The sequence below is a fragment of the Furipterus horrens genome, unplaced genomic scaffold (assembly GCF_987537825.1).
Source record: "Furipterus horrens unplaced genomic scaffold, mFurHor1.1.pri manual_scaffold_2, whole genome shotgun sequence".
NCBI lineage: Eukaryota > Metazoa > Chordata > Mammalia > Chiroptera > Furipteridae > Furipterus > Furipterus horrens.
In genome coordinates, this window is record NW_028327172.1 from 217,551,794 (window position 1) to 217,573,215 (window position 21,422).

At 56.4% G+C, this 21,422-nt stretch overlaps 1 protein-coding gene across 2 annotated transcripts in view; it reads left to right on the plus strand.

The window, feature by feature from the left end:
* The window catches only part of LETM1 (leucine zipper and EF-hand containing transmembrane protein 1), a 28,454-nt gene that overhangs the window by 1,285 nt on the left and 5,747 nt on the right, over positions 1-21,422 (plus strand). For both annotated transcript variants that reach the window (XM_090267170.1, XM_090267169.1), the window contains exons 2-7: positions 2,189-2,249; positions 9,623-10,070; positions 14,862-15,005; positions 15,386-15,523; positions 16,143-16,346; positions 21,279-21,398. In XM_090267170.1, the coding sequence (XP_090123296.1) occupies positions 2,189-2,249; positions 9,623-10,070; positions 14,862-15,005; positions 15,386-15,523; positions 16,143-16,346; positions 21,279-21,398 (1,115 nt within the window). The remainder of the gene's footprint in view (positions 1-2,188; positions 2,250-9,622; positions 10,071-14,861; positions 15,006-15,385; positions 15,524-16,142; positions 16,347-21,278; positions 21,399-21,422) is intronic.

Genomic DNA, 21,422 nt, shown 5'->3' on the forward strand with positions numbered 1-21,422 from the left:
TGCGCGCAGCAGGGTCGCCCTGGAGCCTCCTTGAACCGGGAGGACTGGCCGGAGCAACGGCGGAGCCCGAAGTCTTAGGGCTGCTGAGTGGGAGCCCGTGCACTCGGCCGAGTGTGCCCGTAGGAGCTGAGTGCCCGAGGAGGGGCTGCAGGTGGGGTCTCCCTGGAGCAGCCGGGACGCGGAGAGTGAGGTCCCCTGGGAGCCGGTGAAGGCCGGAGGCGGAGGAGCGCAGCTGGCGTCCGTCCCTGTGCGCAGCTGCCGCCAGCGCTCCGACAGGCCTCAGCGTTTCCAGTGACGCGGCCGTCCCACGTGGTTTCTCGTGGGCTCCTCTCCTCTCGCCCAAGTTTAGGCCGGCGGGGTCCCTGTAAGCCGGGTCTGCACCTCCCGGCCCCGCCCCCAGCCCCCGGGGGCAGTGGGGTCCTGCGCGTTGGGTCCACTCCGCCTCAGGCTGGTGATGCTTGTGGGCCTGCTGGGACAGGAGCTCTTGCGTCCGGGCCTCCCTGGATCTCGAGCTGTGTCCCTTGTCGGGTTGATCTGTGTCCTTTACGGTTCATCGTCGTGATAAGGAGAAAGCGTCCCTGAGTTCTGTGTTGTTCTAGCAAATGATCGGAGCAGAGGGCTTCATGGGAACTCCTGGATTTGTAGTTGGCAGAGTATGGGCGGCGTGGGGACCCTGCTTGCCACTGATCTGTGAAGTGGGGGCTGAGCCTTAACCTGGGGGTCTGCACTGAGCCTGGGTCTGTCAGCAGTGATTTGTAGGACACCCGGCTGGTGTGAGAGTTGGTTGTTAAGACAGGAGACAAGACCAAGGGGCATCCAGGAGGGAGTGGCCCATGGACCACATCTCTGCCGCGGAGGGGCTGGGGAAGGGAGGGCAGAACCCTGGAGCCCACCCTGGGGTCTCCTGGGAATGCTGGGGGAGGCCTTCAGAATGCAGCGTGCATGGGAAGGGAGCCGGGAGGAAGGAGGTGGGATGCAAGCCAGGGGCTCTGGGAGCTGGGGCCCCTGTCTTCCTGCGGCGCCTGCTTGGCGGAGCCATCCTGAGCCCACCTGAAGCCGGGCTTCTGTTTGGGGGACCACAAGGGGGCGCCCAGCAGCTGCAGGAGTGTGTTTGCCATGTGCTTTCTCATTTAATTGGAAATGTAACGGTTGTATCAAGGCTACTGAGCTGGAGAGCCCAGCTCCCACCCTAAAGCTAGGCTGGCGTCCGTCTACAAGGTCCTGAATTTAATGTCTGGGGTAAACAGCCTTCTGCACAAGAGAGGGAGGTTTGTCCGTGTTGACGCTGGCCTCCTATTGAATCACGTAAGTGACAGCTGAAAGTTCATGTCCCCAGAGGGTCCTCTGGGAGCAGCTTGGGTCCACCTTGCCTGGCCTGCTCCGAGGGTGCCCAGGAGTGGAGCCTGTCCCCTGCCCTGTCCCTCTTCCCTCCTCCCTTCTGCTGGCTCCCAGAGTTGGCTTTCAGCGACCCAAACCTGTTCCAGGCGCTTCTGCCTGCAGGGCCTCATGGTGCCAGCCCACCCTCCCAGTCTCACTGCCTGTGTCCATCAGGGTCTGTCTTGTTTCCTCACAGGCTGTTTCCCAGCACAGGTTTGCTCACGGGTAGGCCCACATGTTGGTTGTGTGGATGAACCCTGAATTTGTGCTTACGGGGACTAGAGTGATCAAAAACACATCAAAATCTTAAAGTTGTGCTGTATGCACATCAATATTGTTTAACCAGGAAATGGCTGACTCTTGGCATTTGGTTTTCCAGTCATTCTCAGCCCTCGCCCCCTCGTGTGGACAGGAAGATTTTAGGTCATTTTCACGCGGCCGTTGCTTGCTCTGTGGGGCTGTCTGTGCATTGGGGGTCATGTCCACCCTGGCCTCTGCCCACCAGAGCCAAGCTGAAGCAGGTGGGGAGAGGTCCCACTTGGGAGACCTGAAGGTCAGGCTTTTCGCGTCCCTGGCTGGCAGAGCCTGGCGTCCTGACTTGGGATGTGAGGAGACAGCGGCTACCTGGAGACACCGCCCCTCACGGGGGCAGAGCCTTCCCCTGGCAGCACTCTGAAACTTTCCAGCCTGCAGACGGCTTCCAGCAACTTGCCTTACAGAGGAGGCTCGCACTCAGACTCTGAAAGATGGCGTCAGCACGGAGCATCTGGTTTGAGACTGATTCTCTTGTTTCTCTTTGTTTTTGCCGTAGGTAGTCTGGGGGATCACGCTTGTCTCAGTTGTGCCAACACCGTGGGGTTGATAAGCCGCGTGTAAGTAAATGAACATCGTTGTCTGCCCTGGGTGCTGCTTGGGTGCTGCGTGGCCCCCTGGGGGAGCCGGCCCTGCCTGCTGTCCTGTGCTCTGTCCTCTGTTATGCTTGGTCTTCTCATTTTGAAATACAGAACCACGTCCCTTGGCGAATCTGTGGAAAATAAATGAACCCTAATAATCCCAGTGCCTATCACAAATGTTAGTAGCGTTTTGGTATGTTTTAGTCTGGCCTTTTTTCTTACATGCCTGATTCTTATGACGCTCAGTGGTTCGCATGGGCTGCACGCAGTGTGTACTTCACAGGACAGGTCTTTCCTGCACTTGCATGGCTGCCATTTGCAGCGGGCCCCTCATGTATTTGTACAGAAAGACGCTGGATGCGGCAGGCAGCGTTGTTGACACTGGACTCTGTTGGTGAGCCCCAGGCAGACCCTGCCTGACATGCATGATCCTTCACAGAGTTTCATGTTGAGTGAGTGCTGGCCATGGGGCTCACCCCCACTGAGTTCTGGGGACACACCTGGAAAGTGGTGGACTTCCCATTGGTGAAAGAGGTTCGTGGTACTGCTGCAAGGCAGGGGGGCTTCCTGAAGGCGGTGGCATCCACTCTTCTATGTCTGCCATCCCATACAGACTTGAACTTCTCCCAGGGCTGCTGTGCTCTTCCACCTGCCATCCCTCTGCCCAGCATCCCTGAGCATAGTCTCCTTCTGGTCCTCCTCTCCTCCCTGTGGTGGCACCAGGTCTTTGTCCATCTGCCTGGACACCCAGAGCAGAGCTCCTCTCTCCCCATGTCCCTGATTCTTCCTGTTCAAGGGTACAGGCAGGACCTCCTCTCTGAGTGCTGCCCAGGTAACCCCTTCCAGCCCTTGATCATTTGAGATTATTAATTCATCATCTCATCTTGGTTGTAAAACTTCTCTGGAGCGTGCTTCCTGGAACAGAGTTAATTCTCTAAAATAAACACTGCACAAGTCATACGTGAGGACGTGGTTGTTGTAAAGGAAGCCCGTTCTCCACCGTAAGGCCTTAGAGGACGCTCACAGGAGCAGCTGGCCCGCAGGGCCTCGCACTCATGTGCAGATCCCTCTGCGGGGGAGTTGGCACAAGGGTAGTGTTCCCAGGGACACAACAAAGTCTGTTCAGAAGCTCCTCCCTACTGCCAGAGTGCTCTTGGCTCTTGACTTTGATTTTGATTAGGTTTCTATAGTATGGGACTTGTTGTGAAATCTTTCTTTTTATGGCGTGGTGCCATTGATGTTTCAGCATAGGATGTCTTTAGATTTCATTTGCAAGTGAACTTCGTAGCCTTCAGGAAGCATTTCAGGGCCCAAGGCCTGTGGGTGGCTAGAAACAGGGCAGCCCAGTGACCCGAGGGTACAGTCATGTTCCCGGGAAGGATGTGGCCCAACAGGGCACGACAGGCTGGAGATCAGGGTTTTTGTGTGAAGTCTCTGGGGGTTTTGGTGGTGTTGGTGGTGTTGGTGTTATTGGTGGTGTTGGTTTTTAGAGCGACGGGAACGGAGGAGAGAGGGAGAGAAGCATCGGCGTGAGAGTAAAACATCGGTCTGTTGCCCCTCGTAGGCGCCCTGAATGGGGTCCTAACCTGCAGCCCAGGCCTGTGTGCTGACCGGCAACCCTTCCCTTTGCGCAATGACATCCAAGCCACGGTGCCACGCTGGCCAGGCAGGCACGAAGACTCAGGTTTCAGAGTTCTGGTGGCTAAGGCAGGTCAGGGGCTGCTGTGTGGCTGGGTTCACCTGCAGTGACCGACCCCAGGTGTCAGGGAGTAGCACACAGATCAGGGACCCCGGAGCTTGTGGGACCAGCATGGCTGTCTCCCTGACAGGGCGTCTGTCGTCCTGGGTGGTCTGTGCCTGTGATTCACCTGCGTGAGTTCTTCAGCTGCCTTCATCCCCGGGAGACCAGGCCTTGCGTGTGTTCTTTCTGGACTGTCCCTCCAGCTGAACTTGAGAATTATTTCAGTTCTAGAATTATCTTTTCGAGATTATAATGGAATGGCATTAAACCCATAAAATCATTTGGGATTATTAACTTTTAAAGTTGCATATAGTGTTCCCAGGTGTAAATTGTTTTATTAAAACTTTTTCTCTCGGACCCGGGAAGTATTTCTGTCCACTGGCCGTTCCGCAGTCTCCACAGTTATTCACGCTCCCCTCGGAGTTTCCGAGAGACATTGAAAATATCGTACCTTCTGAATAAATTCATGGAAGGCTCATTAAGGAGATACACAACCAGCAATTTTGGTGAACTTTTCGAGAGTGGGGATTTAAATGTTTTTATTTATTTTTACTGAATTTCACCCATTTTGTTCTCCACCTTGTTATATCGAGGAGTCTGGGGGTTGGTTTAGGGCGGGTTTTACATTCATCTTATTTTTATAGTGAGACATAAGCCACTTTGAGAGCGATTTCTTCTTTTTTTTTTTAATGCACTGTACTTACTACACACAGTTCCAGGTATACTTTACACTCGAATGAATGCTCTTTAAATTGATTCTATTTCAGTCCTACCCATCAATAGCCTCCTAGATCTTCATAAAATTCTAAAGACAAAGTAATGTCAAATTTGTTTGTGAAGCCATTTTCTTTTCCTGGTTCTTCTTTTTTATCTCTATTCTTGATTTATTTTAACCATACCATAATGAGAGCAGAGACCAAATTCTAGTCATTGTCATTACTCGATAGATTTTAAAATTCAGAAAAATATGCTTTAAGAAAGTCAATACTTTGCTTTCCATTTCAGTAATAAAACGAATGTTAGCCATTTTTAATACTCAATGAAAAATAAAGAAAATCTCTTTAAAAAAAAAACAAAAAAACTTTTTGTCTCCTTCAGAAGGTTTATCATTTTCGTTACCTAGGCCACATACCCTGCCTTTAAGACAATTCCCAGGTGTGATCTGTTGGGTTGGCCAAAACCTCCATTTAGTCTTTTCCGTAAAATGAAGGACACATTTTTGTTTTCACCAGTAACTTTATTGATTTGGACATTTTGAGTGTGTCCCCTGTCTCCCATGTGGGAGAACGTTGACTGCTCTCGATTCATGTCTCGATTTGACCACAGTCAGCTTCAGCTGGTCTGCCCGACCGTAGAGCAGCGTCCAGCGAGGAATCTCCAGCACGAAACTCCGCAAACACCCTGACACGTTCCATCAGTCACAGCCCCTTCCCCACACACGGCACAGACCTTTCCTGTATTTCAGTTGCATTTTCACCTTTCTTGAAATAACAAAGCATAATATGCCAAAAATGTTGTATTTTTTCTTCCGTATTAAGAAGCTACACAAAAATTCACCAGTTTTGTTAGTTTTTAATACAGTCTAACGAGATGGTTTCAAGTGGAGTCAAAGACAACTAAGTGCTACTAGAACCACCTCACAGGGAACACCAGGCGGGCTCATTGGCCAGCCCGGTGTCCGGTGCTCATGTCGGGCCTCCCTTTCCATGGTCTCTCCTCCGTGGCTGCCTCTGAGCCACATCTGTTCCCCTGCGCCGGCCACGTTATGCAGCTCCACCTCCGCCCAGCATCTTGCACCGCTGCTGTACCCTCTGTGAGCAGTGCTGGGGACCCCTCCACGGTCATTTCTGCCTCTCCTTCCCGGTGGTCTCGGTTCTCATCTCAGCAGCCAGAACAGCTGTGGCCGTTCGTGCGTGCTCACAGCAGCGGAGCCCAGCGCGTCTGGCCTGGGATGACTCGGTGTCAGGTTAGCTTCTGTCTTACTTATTTTAAAGTGTTTTATTAGGAATGGGTGTTGAACTTTTTAAAAAAATATTTTAGAGCGGGGGAAGGTAGGGAGAAAGAGAGCGAGCGAAACATCGGTGTGTGGCTGCGCCTCTGCACCCTCAAGTGCGGCCCGGACGTGCAACGCGGGCCTGTGCGCTGACACTGGCTCTCAGACGGCGCTCAGTCGGCTGAGCCACACTCGTCAGGGCGGGTGTTGAATTTATCAGGTACCTTTTAAGGGTTAAACATACCTGCATTTAAGGTTCGTATTAAACCAAAAGCACCCTGGTCAGGTAGCGCTGTTGTTTGGAGGGTCGCCCCAATGCACCGAGGTTGTGAGTTCGAGCCCCGGGTCAGGGCACATGCAAGAGTCAACAAATGGTGCACAAATAACTGAAACAGGAAATCAGTATCTCTCGCCCCTTCTCTAAAACCAAATACAAATGAGAAAAAAACATAAAAATTGTGCTTTATTGATACAACTTTTAAAATAAGTTAATAATTTTTAGGAAGTTAAACAGTAAGCGCTGTAACACTTGTTGTGCTGAACCCACACAGATCAAGGTAGGAATCCTAGAGGAGAGTCAAGGGTCTTCAGTCTCAGCCTCCAAACGTTTTACTTTTCACTTTATCTCACAGTATTAGAAACGTTGAGTCACACAGGGAAGTTCTGCAAGTGGCAACCATTTGTATTAGTTGTTTTAACAACTGATCAGTTGTTTTGAAATCTCAGTCTTCAGCTGAAATGGTCCAGACCCCTGAAGGGTGAGGAGTTGGAGAGCTTTTAGGCCAAGACAACATCATAGACATTACCTAGCTCCTCTGACCTCCTTTGTCCCAGAAATAAGGGCAGAGAGGAAGCACCCCAAACTCTGTAAACAAGCAGCCAGACTGTGGCGCAGTGGTTCTGAAACCTCATCACCGAAGGCCTGTGTGACAGGAGGCTGTGTGCTTACATCTGCCTCAGTGTGGCTGCTCACGAGGTGGTGCAGGTATGGACATGCTGGTGACAGGTGCTCCCCGCACATGGGCACCGGCATCGCGGGGCCTCGGACTCCAGCAGGGCCTGGGGCTGTGGGCCGTGGTCTGCAGTGCCCTGCTTCTGCGAGTGGTTTCACCGCCTGTCTCCAGGCAGCAAGATGTCCTGCTCTTCTGGGACCATCCTTCTTAGTCCTGGTGCTACTGGCATCCCGTTGTCTCTGCTGGTGGCGTGTCCCTGAAAGACAAGGTGGCGTGTTAAGGGTTGGCGTCCTCGGGCTCAGCCTCAGGCTGTTGTCTTAGTGAGCAGTCCCTTTCAAGGGGACCTGTTACTGGGAGTTGAGCGACCTGCAGGCATTGTGCCTTTGGCATTTTCACAGCTGGTTCCAGAGTCTCGGGGAGCTGCGGTGGGGAGCAGGTCTGGGCGCCCCCACCCCCCCCGCCCTGTGCCTGCTGCCCGGTGCCGTGAGCACTGCTCCTCTGCCAGGCGCGCTGAGTCTGTCCTGTAGGAGGGACAGCAAGATGGCAGGGTTGAGGTGGACGCAGGAGTCTGCATCCTGAAGTCAAACAGACCACTAGTGGACGTCCCAAACTTTTGAATGTGACCAAAAGACCTCCCGTCTTCTGCTGACCATGTTTCTTGTTGACATGTTGCTTTTGCGCCCCTCAGAAGGTGATTTATTAAAAAAAAAACAAAAAAAACAACCAGAGGACGAAGGCAGGGGAAAGGCAGGAGCGGGTGTGGTGGCTGGGTGGTGGGAGGCGTGGCCGCCAGCCTGTGCAGGGGAGCAGTGGACCGGGGCGCCTTCTAAAAGGTGACATCTGCGTCAGCTGCTTCCGGAAAGGCGGCAGTGCCCCGATGGTTTAGATGGGAATTTTTAAAAGTGAATTACACAGCCTTTTGAAACTAGCGAGCCCTTTCTGGCTAGAGCGTTAGTGATTATCTCCCCGACGGGCATGCAGGCAGCAGCCTCGGGGCCTCGCATGCCCTCACCGGGCACGCCGTGTGCTCCTCAGCTCCGTCTGTCTCCCACGTCCGTGCCAGTTGGCTGCCCGTGGCCACTGCTGAGGTCACGCCTTCCCATGGAAGCCATTCAGGTGATGGAAATTGGATACTTAGGCTCGATGAAGCCAAGGGTAAGGTCGGCCTCCGTGTGGCCAGTGTCCTCACTGCACCCAGAGCTGAGGCCAGGGCCAGTCGCCCAGCTGCAGGGGGTCAGGGTGGCTGCCCTCATTGCAGCCTATCCAGTGGGGACTGTGACAGTCAGGACAGGGAGGTTTTGAGGAACCCTCCAAGGGACAGGAGAGAGGCTGGCAGGGGCTGGTCCGTGAGGGGCCAGCAGTGCCCTGTGCCAGCTGCACCTGCCCACTACAGGCTGCAAGCCTATCACTCAGTGTCCCCACCTGTAAGGCGCAGCTGAACCAGACAGTTCCCAGCTTTCTCCAGCCTGGTTGGCAGCTTCCTGTTGGCTTTGCAGGCCAGTGAAGACAGCTGCAGTTTCTGTGCTGGGTGTTGCCTGTGCCGGGCACCGTTCTGGGTGCTTTGTATACGAGTCTATTAGGATGCATGTTTACAAAGGACACTCTTGACACACAGAGAGGTTAAATTATTTTCCAAGGTCACACAGCGGTAAGTAGTGGAGCTGGAGTTTGAACTGGGACAGTCTGCTCCAGAGCTCAGGCCCGTGCTGCCAGCGCTAGGCCAGGCGCAGAGGTGACAGGTGGGAAGCAGCTGGGTCGCATCTGAAGGAAGCTGCAGCCTGTTGCTGCTCGAGGGGGATTGTACGTGGCAGGGAGGGGTTTCCAGTGACAGGCAAGATCGGGAGACTGAAAGTGAAAGGGGATTTTCTGGGCTATTTGTCCTGATTTTGCACTGTAGACAGTGTTTTTTGAATGCAGACTCTGGGCTCTGGCTGGGCACCAAGTGCTGCAGGCGGCACAGTCCACACTCCAGACACGCAGGCTGTCACGCAGGCAGACGCTGAGGTGCGGCTGCACGGGGCCAGGGAGGGCACACGGACCTGCAATGGGCTTCACGGAGTGTGGGCGGTGAGGGCTCCCAGGTGCTCACTTACAGAAGCCCCTGTGGCTTCCCAGCGGGAGACAGCGTGTGCGTGGTGGATTCCAGCGTGGCACGGGCTGGGAGGACAGGGCTGCCGGCCAGGGGAGGAGGCCAGCAGAGCGGAGTGAGAGGACATGGGCTTGGGCTTCACTCGGTTTTTGCCACTTTGCACCAGTGCCTTTGGGCAGCTGATTCAAGGGTCTGGGGTCACCACTGATTTGAGCGTCCTCGCTGATTTTCAGGACTTGCTCAGCAGTTGTGGGTCTTTGTAGAAAGCCACCTGCTAGGGAGAGGACCTCCCTGCTCCACACCCTCCCCCAGGCTCTGCGAGTCTGTAGGAACACGTCTCAGAGACCCACCAGAGCGGGGTCAGTCTGTCCCGGGGTCAGGCTTTCGCAGGTTGTGTTTGTGTCCGGCTGGCCACCTTGAGGCTGCCAGCCCCCGGCTTTGGGACGTGGGCAGCTCGTTCAGCACAGTTCTGGAGGGGAAGGGCCCCTGGGCGCATTCTCCAGGCGTCAGGAGGCGGTGGGAGGGTGGGAGTGGGGTTGAGATGCGCCCGGGACATTGCTCTTTTCCTTTTCGCAGGCATGTTCCGCTGGGCGGCGCTCCTATCCACCCCAAGCACCTTTGCTTCAGAGGCGACTCCCTGGGCTGCTGGACACCGAGGCTTGAGCGCCCGCGTGCAGGGGCCCGAGTGCCCTGGGCCCCGGCCCCGGCGGGCCTGCTCGTGCCGGGGCCCTGGCTCCTGCCCACACGCTGCTGGCACACCTCGCCCCCACGGGGCGACGACTCCATGGTGGAGAAGTCGCTCAAGTCCTTGAAAGACAAGAACAAGAAGCTGGAGGAGGGCGGCCCCGTGTACAGCCCGCCTGCGCCTGTGGCCACACAGAAGTCCCTGGGGCAGCGGGTGCTGGATGAGCTGAAGCACTACTACCATGGCTTCCGCCTGCTCTGGATTGACACCAAGATTGCCGCGCGCATGCTCTGGCGCATCCTGCACGGCCACAGCCTGACGCGTCGCGAGCGCAGGCAGGTAATGCGCTCTCCGCCCTGCGGGCTCCCGGGGCGCCCTGGGGCTGCTGTCTCAGCTCCGGCTCTGCCTGCCCTTGTCCAGGGGCTGTGCACATCCCCCCGGCTCTGTCGGGGCATGGCCTGGGGTCCGCACTGCAACCCGGGGCCGCACTCCGGCCGCTGCAGCCTCTGGGTGGGCAGGCCTCGGGCCCTCAGCTCCGCAGCTGAGTCCTGGCTTCCAGGGGCTCCGACTCCTGGTCTCTCACTCGGCCGTGGAGTAACTGACAGTGGTGCTGTAAGTTTCCCCTCTTCTTCCACTTTCTCTTCTGCTGGGTCCAGGGGACAGGGGCAGCCTCAAGCTCTCAGTGCCCTAAGCGTCTCCAAGGAAAGGCACAAAAGGCACAGAGAGCCTTCCTCAGGTTGATTGTCAGAGGGTTCCTTTGTGAGAAAATGGGGGCTTGACTGCATCTTGGGAATTAGCAGTTACCCTTAGAGTAACTGGCTTCTGATTTTATGCTTGTTCGCAAGAGTTTTTATTGAGAACACAGGTAGCTTTGGCGGCTGGAGTTTTCCAAGCGACGCTGTTTCGCTGTTTCAGTCGGTGAAGAAAGAACAGTGGGGCTAGAATTTCAGTCGTCCCGTTACTGTTTGCTGGGCGCTGGTTACCACGTAATGCTTCAGGCTCAGACACTTTCCCCTCCGTTCTGCTGTGAGCGTTACAGGATGTTTGCTGCGCACTTCATTGAAGGCAATGTGAGCCTAAGGAAGAAAGCCGGAGCCGCTGAGTAAGGCCCAGGGCGAGGCCCCAGTGTGGACGCAGAGTGGCAGCGGCGGCCAGGCCCTGTGGTCAGCGCTGGGAAGAGGGTGTGTGGAGCTCTGCTGTTTTTTCCTGGATCGGAGCTTCATAGATAATGTGAATGTGAACAGAACTTTACTGACCCTGATAGTACAGAGAAGTGACTCTGAAAGTTGTATTTACAAAGGCAAAGGAAAGGTCACATTAGAAGTTTTAAAATACGTGAGTAAAACTTATATACGTAGTAAAATGGAAGGTACATTTGAAATGTGAATGGAGTGTATGTAACTTGAATGCTTGCTCATCACGTGCTAGACAGTGACAGAGGTGTCCGCGGGCTCCTGTGGAACACGGAGGCATGGGCAGCGGTTTTGTGTCTTCACTCTGCAACTGGGGACCTGCAGTGTTCAGTGCAGAGAGGGTTTCTGTCCCCCAAATGCTCCCCCCTGACTCGGGAGACCCGGCCTCCACACTGAAGTGTTTTTAAAGTGACGGGGCAGCCCAGGCCGGGCGCCTCGGTGGCTTGGAGCATCGTCACTGCACCAAAGAGGTGCAGGTTCCATCCCCGTTGGGGCGAGTATGGAAGACAACTGATGGGTGTTTCTCTCTCCCATGGATGTTCTCTCTCTCTCTCTCTCCCCCGCCCTTCTCTCGCTGTAAACGCAAAAAACATATTCTCAGTGAGAATTAAAAAGCAAGTAGATAAGAAACATTAAGTGACAGGGCCAAGGCAGTAGGCAGGAGCCCGCAGCAATGCCAGGTGAAGACATGGTGTGCGCCTGAACCACATGGCCAAGTATGTGTAGTGCCAGCCCGGCTGGGGTGGTCAGTGGGCTGAGCCCCAGCCTGCGAACCAAAGGGTCGCCGGTTCGATTCCCAGTCAGGGCACGGGCCTGGGTTGCAGGCCAGGTTCCTGCTTGGAGGCACGTGAGAGGCAACCACACACTGATGTTTCTCTCCCTCTTTCTCCCTCCCTTCCTCTCTCTCTGAAAATAAATAAAATCCTTATTTAAAAAGTACGTGTAGTGGCTGTGCAGGAGAGACTGTCCTGCAATAAGCCTTATTTCTGGCCTGAGTCAGCCAAGTTTTCTTTCCGACACCTTAGGACAAGGAGCGCTGAGGGCACTGTGGGGCAGGTATGGTCAGAGGGGCGGAGCCAGGACTGCCTGTGCTCAGGCCCCTCCCTCCGAGGTGGGCCCTGCCGCGCCTGCTCATGTGCAGCAAGGGAGGGCCGACCCCCACCCAGCGGTGATCCTCTGGGTGCCAAGCACGTGATTGAAAGTTGCTGTGTGGCTTCTTCCTGAGTCCTCGGGACTGAGTCTGTTTTGTGACTCAGTGAGTGGCTCTGTTCAGTGGCTCTTCTCGGATCCTTGATCCTTTTGCTGTTGAACCTTTGGTCCCGATCAGTTGGGTGACCCAGCCTAGCTGCTACGACACCCTAGCCCCCAGCCCTTGCCTTCTAGAGCCCCTGTGAGGGGGATCCAGGACTCCTTGAAGACTGCTGAGCCCGAGCCAAGGCCCCAGTGCTGCGTGGAGAGCTGTGCCCTACCCCAGGGCTTGGCAGCAGCAATGCTGTGTGGTTTCCTACCTTCTGCTGCTAGTAGAGGTGCAGTTTTTTGTTTGTTTGTTTGTTTTTTAATTTTTTTAATTAATTAGTTTATTTATTTATTTTTAGAGAGAGGGGAAAGGAGAAAGAGAGGGAGAGAAGCATCACTGTGTGGTTGCCTCTCACGCGCACCCCCGACCGGGGACCTGACGTGCGGCCTAGTCATGTGCCCTGACTGGGAATCGAACCAGCGACACTTGGCTCTCAGGCTGATGCTCAATCCACGGAGCCACGGCGGCCAGGGCGAGGTGCAGTTTTTTTTACTGTGGTAAAATACACCACCTCAGTCTTACCGTTCTGACCGTTTTTCTGTTTATAGTGAAGCAGCACGAAGCCCATTCATGGTGTGTGACCGTCACCACACCCGCCTCCCTGTCCTCCCACCGACAGACACTGTCCCCGCCAGACAGAAGCCCGCCCTCCCCGCTCCCGGCTCCATCACTCCTTTCTGTCTCTGAACACAGTGGGTCACGCAGTGCTTTCCTCTTCATGGCTGGCTTCACTGAGGCCCGCCCGGGCCGCAGCAGGTGTCCGGGCTCCTCCCTTTTCAGGACAAGTCACAGCCCCTGGTGTGGCTGCCCCGTGCTTGAGTGACCCATCCATCCCGTGCCAGACACTTGAGATGCCCCATCCTTTGGCTCTTATAGTAAACGGCACTTTTAAATTTTCAGTTTCCAGTTGCTAGTACTTAGAAACGCAGTTGATTTTATATTGATCTTGTATCTTGCAGACGTACCAAACTCACTTGTGAGTTCTAACATCTTGTAAACGTCTTCAGCAGTGGATCTTGGATTTTGTCAAATGCGTTTTCTGCGTCTATTTGGATGGTCTTATTGTTTTCCTTCTTTAAGTCTTATTATTAATTGGTTGAGGTGTCAGATTAGATAAAAAGCAAGGCCCAGCAAAGTGCATTCTGGGACACACACCTTCACCGTAGAGACCACGCGGGCTCACGGGGGAGAGCGGGGAAGCCGAGCGGCACCCTGCTGCTCTCGGGGCGGCTGGGACAGGGGCGCGGAGGGCGGCATTCCTAGAGGCTGACGTGCCCAGTGGTGCAGGCCAGGCCTGAAAGAGCGTGTCGTGTGGTTCCGTGTGTGGGAAATGCCCGGAAAAGGCCCATGGATGGAAACAGAGCACACCCGTGTTTGCTGGGGCTGAGGATGGGAGGGGGAGGGTGGGGCTCCGGGGAACGTGCTGAGCTGGGTGTGGATGATGGTCTCACAATCCATAAATTTATCAGAAATCATTGAATTATACACTTACAGTGGATGGCTATTACGGTTTGTAAATTAAACCTCAGTAGAACTGCTAAACATGTTACTGCAGAGATGTCAAAGGCACAGGCACCAACTTGAAGGGTCCTTCCATGGCCAAACGTGGGGCCATTTGAGCATAAAGATTGAAACAGGATTGAATTGTAAACAGATGAAAACTGTGGGGATCCGGGAGTCTATTTTTTATTTCTTTATTTTTATTTTTTCAAGATTTTATTTATTTTTAGAGAGGGGAAGGGAGGGAGAAAGAGAGAGAAACATCAATATGTGGCTGCCTCTCGCACACCCCCTACTGGGGGGACCTGGCCCGCAACCCAGGCCTGTGCCCTGACGGGGAATCAAACCGGTGCCCTTTCAGTTTGCAGACCACTGAGCCGCATCAGCTAGGTCATGAGTCTGCTTTTTATTAAACAGAAAAACGAATACGCAAGGAAGAAAAGCAAGATGGGTAAGTGGGGGGGACAGGCCTGAGTTAGGAAGTTACTGTTTGGGGAGCGTCAGAGTGATCCGATGGATGTGATCTAGGGAGGAGGTGTTCGTGTGGCCTCGAGGGACCCCTAGCACGTGCACTCCGGCCCTGCCCAGGAAGGGCCCCACCAGCCGGTAGTCGTTCTTCGGCAGGAACGGGTTGCCCAGACCCAGCTGGGGAGGCACTTATGGATACACTATCAGTCTTCCATAAGTCCCCGTGGACACGGGAGGGGGACACCTCGGCCCCTCTGAGCTGCAGGCGCACTGGGTGGCGGCCCAGCACCATTGCTCCCTGCGCCCAGGGTCGCGATGCCCTCGAGCTGCTGTTCTGAGTGGCAGCTGCTTCGAAGCACTTCTGCTGATGAAGCACTTGGGTTTTCTCCAACGACTGCTGTGTAGCAAAGTCCTCAGTCCAGCCACCTCAGGAAAACCAGAGAGATGCACAGGGTGGGGGACAGTGCAGGGCCACAGCCATCGCTCGTCCGGCAGTGCTGTGTCTGCCTCTGCTTGGCTCATTTCACAGAGCAGGACTGTAGTGCCAGTCATGCCTCGGGGGCGGGTGCTGCCTCGGGCAGGGAGGGTGGAGCCCTGGCCCACGGGAGCGGCCGGGCAGGCTCCAGCCACTCAGGATGTACCCGTGACCTCTGACCCCTCCGCTCCTTGCAGTTTCTTCGCATCTGTGCAGACCTCTTCCGCCTGGTGCCCTTCTTGGTCTTCGTGGTGGTGCCCTTCATGGAGTTCCTCCTGCCTGTCGCTGTGAAGCTCTTCCCCAACATGCTGCCGTCCACGTTCGAGACGCAGTCCAGCAAGGTGACAGGGTGGTGCCTCAGTGTGCGCTGCTAGGAGGCTCTGTGTCTGGTTCTCCTACTGCGCTAGGGGCGCTCACCAGATGCTGGGGCGGGTCTGTTTCTCCTGCATGTGTTTGAAAACATGGCTTCTCTAGACCCGTGTCTTCAAGCCGGGGCTGAGGCCCATTCGTGTGGGTGGGATCTGGGTCAGACCCCGGCCGTGCAGGCCTCCCTGTTCAGTCAGTCAGGTCTTTGGGGGACACGCGTGCCCAGCCATATATGGCCAGCGCTGCTCGGGTCCCACAGTGTGTATGACCCCAGGGGGTGGCGGAGAAGGTTCTAGCACACTGCCCAAGGAGGGATTCCAGGCGGACGAGTGTAGCGCCTGTCTCTGCCCCGCAGGAGGAGAGGCTGAAGAAGGAGCTGCGGGTCAAGCTGGAGCTGGCCAAATTTCTTCAGGACACCATTGAGGAGATGGCCTTGAAGAACAAGGCCGCCAAGGGGAACGCCACCAAAGACTTCTCCGTGTTTTTCCAGAAGGTGCCCTGACACTTTGGAACCCTGTGGCCTCAGTCCCTGGTCCCGAGTGCTGGGTAGAGGCTTGGGCCACCTGCCTTACGTGAGACTGGTCCTCACTGCCACTCTCCCTGTCTCTGCTGTAGCAACAGGGGCGCTCCCAGGCGGGTGGTGGCTGCCGCCTCCGACCTGTGACTTGCCCGTGTGTCTGACTCTGCAGCAGCCCCGGGGGAGGGAGAGTTGGGCAGATGAGGAACTTAAAACCCTGCAGTTGTGACAAACCGGGGGTCCAGGCAGAGGAAAGACAGATCCCACAGCTGCACCACAGCCACGTCTGAGGAGAGAGGGTGGCAGGGCCTCCTGTCCAGCAGTGAGAGGCCCAGGGCCTCTTCCAGCCACCAGCCTTGCCCTGCAGCTCGGGCTGCCTTGGAGGGCTGAGTCTGAGGGGCCACTTTGAGGGAGGGCCCCGTGGTGCCAAGGCTCCCACTCTGCACTCCTCATTTCCACATGGGGGATGAGTGGCCCCTAGGCCGGGTTGGGGGGCTTGCCGTGGGCTGAGAATGTAAGTGTGTGTGTCTGCGTGCCTACATGTCTGCTGGGGAGCAGTTCCCACCGTGGGTGACCCTTAGCGTTGCTCCTGCAGATCCGAGAGACCGGGGAGAGACCCAGCAATGAGGAGATCATTCGTTTTTCCAAATTGTTTGAGGACGAGTTGACGCTGGACAACCTCACGCGGCCGCAGCTGGTGGCACTGTGCAAGCTGCTGGAGCTGCAGTCCATGGGCACCAACAACTTCCTGCGCTTCCAGCTCACCATGCGGCTGCGCTCCATCAAGGCTGATGACAAGGTGGGTGTGGCCGGCGGCCTCCCAGCGGGAGGGGCGTCACTGGTGGTCTGTCAGCCCAGACAGCATTGTCCTCACCTGTGGGCGCACGCCTGCAGGGATCCACGCTGCTGTGTAGTGCTGGCCACATGGCTTTCCCCTGGCGTGGTGTTTGGGGAGCTGCCATGTTGCTGAGGATCATTGAGAAGGTGGGTTTGTTTTCAGCCCTCACCCGAGCACATGGTCATTGATTTTAGAGAGAGTTTGGTCAGTTGCCTCCTGTAGTACACACTCCAACCAGGGAATCGAACCCACAGCCTAGGCACCTCCCCTGACTGGGAATCGAACCTGCGGCCTTTTGGTGTACAGGACGATGCTCCAACCCACTAAACCACCCAGCCAGGGCGAAAAGGTGAATGTTAACGCCTGCCCAGTGCTTCATTGTATGAGTTCATTGTGACTTATTACTCATTACTTTAGGCACTCGTTTGCCACCCTAAACAAGACTCCAGTAAATTTCTTTTAGCATGGATTTTTGCCCAAGATCTCTGGTAATTTCCTTAAAACTGACCTGGAATTGAGTCTTGTTGAGTGAAAGGCAGGAAGTCCTAAGCAAGGGCCGGCCCACAACCCGATTGCCCTTCCATACCCTGCACCCAGCCTGGCGCCACACTGTGTCTTCGGGGCTTCTGCAGACGCCTCACGAAGCAGCCCTTCTTCGTGGTGCCTGGCATCCCGGCCCCACGCGTGCCGTCTGCCTTTCAGTGAGGGTGCTGGCCCTCAGCCCGTTTGTCCCCCCGCCTGTGTGGCACTGGGTCGCTTTCCTTCCCTTGTTTTGGATGAATCAGGTATTTTTGGTCACCTGCCCCTCTGTGAGCGTCGGCCTCATCATTCTGGCCGTTCCCCTGGAGCTGACAGCGCACTGGGCACGACTCCATCGGGGCCCCGCCTTACTCCCCAGGGCTGCTCTGCACGCTCCTCTCCGCCTGCCATGGAGTCCCGCGTCCCCTCAGTGTGCGCTGGCCTCCTGGCCTCCCTTCCACACGGCCCCACCCTGAACTAGCTCCTCTGGACGACTCCCCGTCTTTGTGGTGTGAGGTCTGGTTTCCCTTTGGGTTTCAGGCCACGTTTTGCTGGGTATGGAGCTCCAGGCTGCCATTCAGCGGTGGGCAGGCCTATTCGGGCCCCTTCCCAGCTGTCCACCTGGCAGCCTCGGAAGCTGTCCCTGCAGATGGGATTGAGCCATTGCCGCGGTCACGTGCCCTGGTGGGTCTGCTCGCCGTGATCCCGCTCTTGAGCAGCGTACTTCCGCAGCTCACGGGGTTTGAGCCCCCAGCCCCAACACACCCTCCCTCAGTCCCATCCTTCGCGTCCTTTTGTGCTTCCGTTTACTGATCTCTTCTCTGGGTCTTCTTCCTTGTAAACCCACTTCTGAGTTCTCCGTGGTGATCCTAGAAGTTGTTTCGGGTTTTCCTTTTTTTAATTTCACTTCTCGTGAAACTGGCCATCTTGAACATGCTAATCTTAGCACAGGTCTGATTGTCCCAACTGCGTGAGATGCAGGTCTTTGTTTTCTCTCCTGGCTTTGCCTGTTTGTAGTGTTGAGGCTTCCTCAAATCCAGGTCTTGTCTGAAAAATTATAGAGGTTCTGGGTGGTGCCCCACCCCCACCCACGGCCATCACCGGAACCAGGGCTGGGCCTGCCTTTCTGACGGGCCCCCTGTGCTCAGTGCCTGGATGCCGGTCCGCTTCACGGAGGCCCCGCCCAGCTCCTTACCTGTACCCGCTCAGCATGACACCCGACGTGAGCCTGGGCCCTGCGCTTGCTTCTCTGGGGACGGTAGCCCTCCAGGCTCCTCTGCCTCAGCAGCCCCCTGAGCTGCTGTTTCTCCTTAGCTTGATGGGCTGTGTCTGCCTCTCAGCAGCGGCCTGAGGCCTGGACTCAGCCCACCCCACGCTGCTGGGCCCCCGCGGGCTCACAGGCGGCCAGCTCGCACTCTGTGGCTGCCCAGTCTCCTGGCCCCTGACTGATTCTCTCAGCTTTGCAATGCGCTGGACATGTGACTGCCACGTCCTGTCGTTGCTGGCTTCCCCGGGGTTCTCCGCCAGGACTGGTCTGGTGAAACCCTCCTGGGCTCAGTACCACTCACCGACCGTCCCGAGTGTTTGTAAGGACAGGAGGGGCTTGTCTTTGGCGTGTTGTGGGTTTTGTCCTCGGAGGGTGCTCAGAACGTGTGCTCTGCTGGAGAGCCGGGCGCAGGCGCCGGCAGGCCTCCTGGGGCCGCCCCTCAGCCGGGGCAGCGCACGCACAGACCACTCCCTTGCTTTGTGACCTTGGACAAGTCCTTTCGCTGCTGAGTGCCTCAGAGTCTGATGAATCAAAATAGCAGCCGTACCTCCACGGCCAACAAGGTGGACTGGGCATCCCCTCCCTGGGACAGGAAGTAGAAAGCAAACATTGGAAAAGACAGATGTGGGGAAAAGGTCCTAGGACCTCAGGAACGACATGGTGGGTTTTCTTTGTGCCTCACAGACCCCAACCTTGGGGCTAAAGAAGCTGGTGACCCAGAAATGCTGGCGAGGGCGAAGGCTTGCTCTCAGCCACTGAGCAGGATGGGATCGCCCATGGGACAGAAGACTCCAGGCAGTAACTGCTTTGTTCCATCCAGGCACCACAGGAAATGCTGGCCCTGCCCCCACGTACAGGGGTGGGTGGGGACTGAGACCCCCACCCACCTGGCAGTCCCAGATACTCCTTGCCCCCTGGAAGGTTGTCAGTGGCCAGATGGGGCCAGGAATGAGGGCCTCCTGCCTCTCCCAGCAGAAATATTATTACCTGTCTCCCAGGGGTCTGCTGAGGCCCGACGTGGGGGCAGCACCCTAGTACGTGGGGTGCAATTCATGGGGTTGACTAATAGCGCAAAGAGCTCAGGGCCTGCGGAAGGAGCCTGTTTTTCATTGTTCCCTAGAAACGGCCACAGCACCCCCTCAGGGCTCCTGAGAGCTTGGCCAGGAAGCAGAGCAGGAAGGAGGGAGGGATGGCGCAGTCTGGGCCACTATTACTGTTGTGGGAGTGGCCAGCTGGAGATGTTCGGGTGGGGCAGGAAGTGAGACAGAGGTTGAACGGGTTTGTGGTCAGAGCACTGGAAAGAGGATTTTCATGTACCCACAAAAGCCGGACTGCTAGAGAGATGTAAGTAACTTTGGCCGTTAGGTGGGATCAACAGATGCTAGATCATCAATTACAAAATCCACTCCTCGGCCTCCTGTCCAGGCCTTGTCAGAGGGCGCCATCCAGACAGACGATTGAAATCAGATCCAAGTCTCATAAGACTCAGAGCATCCAGGTTTCAGTGGGAAGTGGCTCCTCACACCCAGAACAGAAGGGTCCCAAAGTGGATGAACACGGTGACCCGTAGGTGTTGGTGCTGAGATGACAGGCTAGAGAGACTGGGTGCAATCTCCACGCACCGCTCGTAAACCGCCTCCGCGCCAGTGGTGACGCGCGCCTGGACCGCAGTGTCACCAACAGCAAAGGACACAAGGGGGAGCCGAGTGGAAACGCCATGGAAAACACATTCCCAAGTACAAAACTCGGGGTGGGCTCTGCAGCAGAGTTCGCAGGACAGGAGAGCTTCAGCTGGGATCAGTCAGCTTCCAGACCAAACAGCAGAAGTTACACACCTGAGCGTCAGAGAGAAGACGGGGAAGCGGTCTGAGCTCGGGGGCCTCGGGCTGTTGCAGGGCTGCTGACGGCTGTAGGGGCTCTGGAAGGAGGTGGGACGGGGCCGCTGGGAAAGTGCCCAAGTAATGGCTGAGCACCGCCAGGTCCAGTGAGACACACCGTGAACTAACGAGCACTTAAGGACCTAGGTGATGCTGAGAGCGACGAGGGAGAACAGCAGCTTTCCTGCGGGGAGAGGGCAGAGGCGTGCAGGTGGCTGTGGGTTTCCCCTCAGGGGCTGTGGAGGCCGGAGGAAGGGGACAGTGTTTTTTCTGTGCTGGAATGCTCAACCCAGAATCCTGTCCGGCAGCAACATCCTGCAGGAACAAAGAAGAAATCATTCTCAGGTGGAGAAAAGCTGAGCGGTTTGTCGCCAGCAGGCACGTCCTAGAAGAACCTGAGGAGACTCTCCAGACAGAAAGGGGTGATGCAGGAACCCGGGACAGCAGCAGGGGGGGCCTGGCAGGGAACGTGTGCGTGGACCTGACGAGCTCGCCTGTGTGTCTTCTAGACCAAGTTGGACGGATGAAGCAAAAATTACGGCGTAAGACATGTGGCTCCATGGAAGCAGAGTGGGGAAGTGTTAAAAAATATGGCCCCGGCCAGGTGGCTCCATGGGCTGGGGCGTCATCCGAACACTAAAAGGTTACAGGTTTGCGTCCCGGTCAGGAGGCAACTGATTGATGTTTCTCTCTCACATGTCTCTCTAAAACCAATAGAAATGTTCTCAGGTGAGAATTTAAAAAACAACGCCTGGCCGGGTGGCTCAGTCGGTCAGAGCATCGTCGCAGTGCACCACGGCCCTCTTCCCTCAGGCTGGGCAGGGCCTGGGCTGTGGCCAGGAGCCATGTGGGGAGCCCTGGGGTCACCCTGCCGTCTGTGCAGCAGACGCTGAGCAGGCTGCGTGACAGTGGCTGCAGGGCAAGAGCAAGTGCTGGGGTCTGGTGGGCCGGCACACGTCCCAGGCCCCTCTCAGGTGGGGCCTGGCGGGGGTGCACTGCGGAGCTCATCTTGGGGCGGCCCTGGCCATCCTGTGGTTCCCCGAGGCCCGCCCCCTGTCCTGGCAAACCCGGCACCAGGCCCTGGTGGGAGGGGTGGGTCTGCACCCAGCACAGCTGGTCAGGAAAGGGCTTATCGTTACAATGAGGCGCTGAGCCCACCAACGTGTCGAGGCGCAAACCCCAGGACCCCCAGTGGCCTTTAACAGTGACAACGAGGCCCCTCTGTTTCAGCTGATCGCCGAGGAGGGCGTGGACAGCCTCACGGTCAAGGAGCTGCAGGCGGCGTGCCGGGCACGAGGCATGCGGGCCCTGGGCGTCACGGAGGACCGCCTGCGGGACCAGCTGAAGCAGGTGCGTGGCTGCAGGCATGGCCGG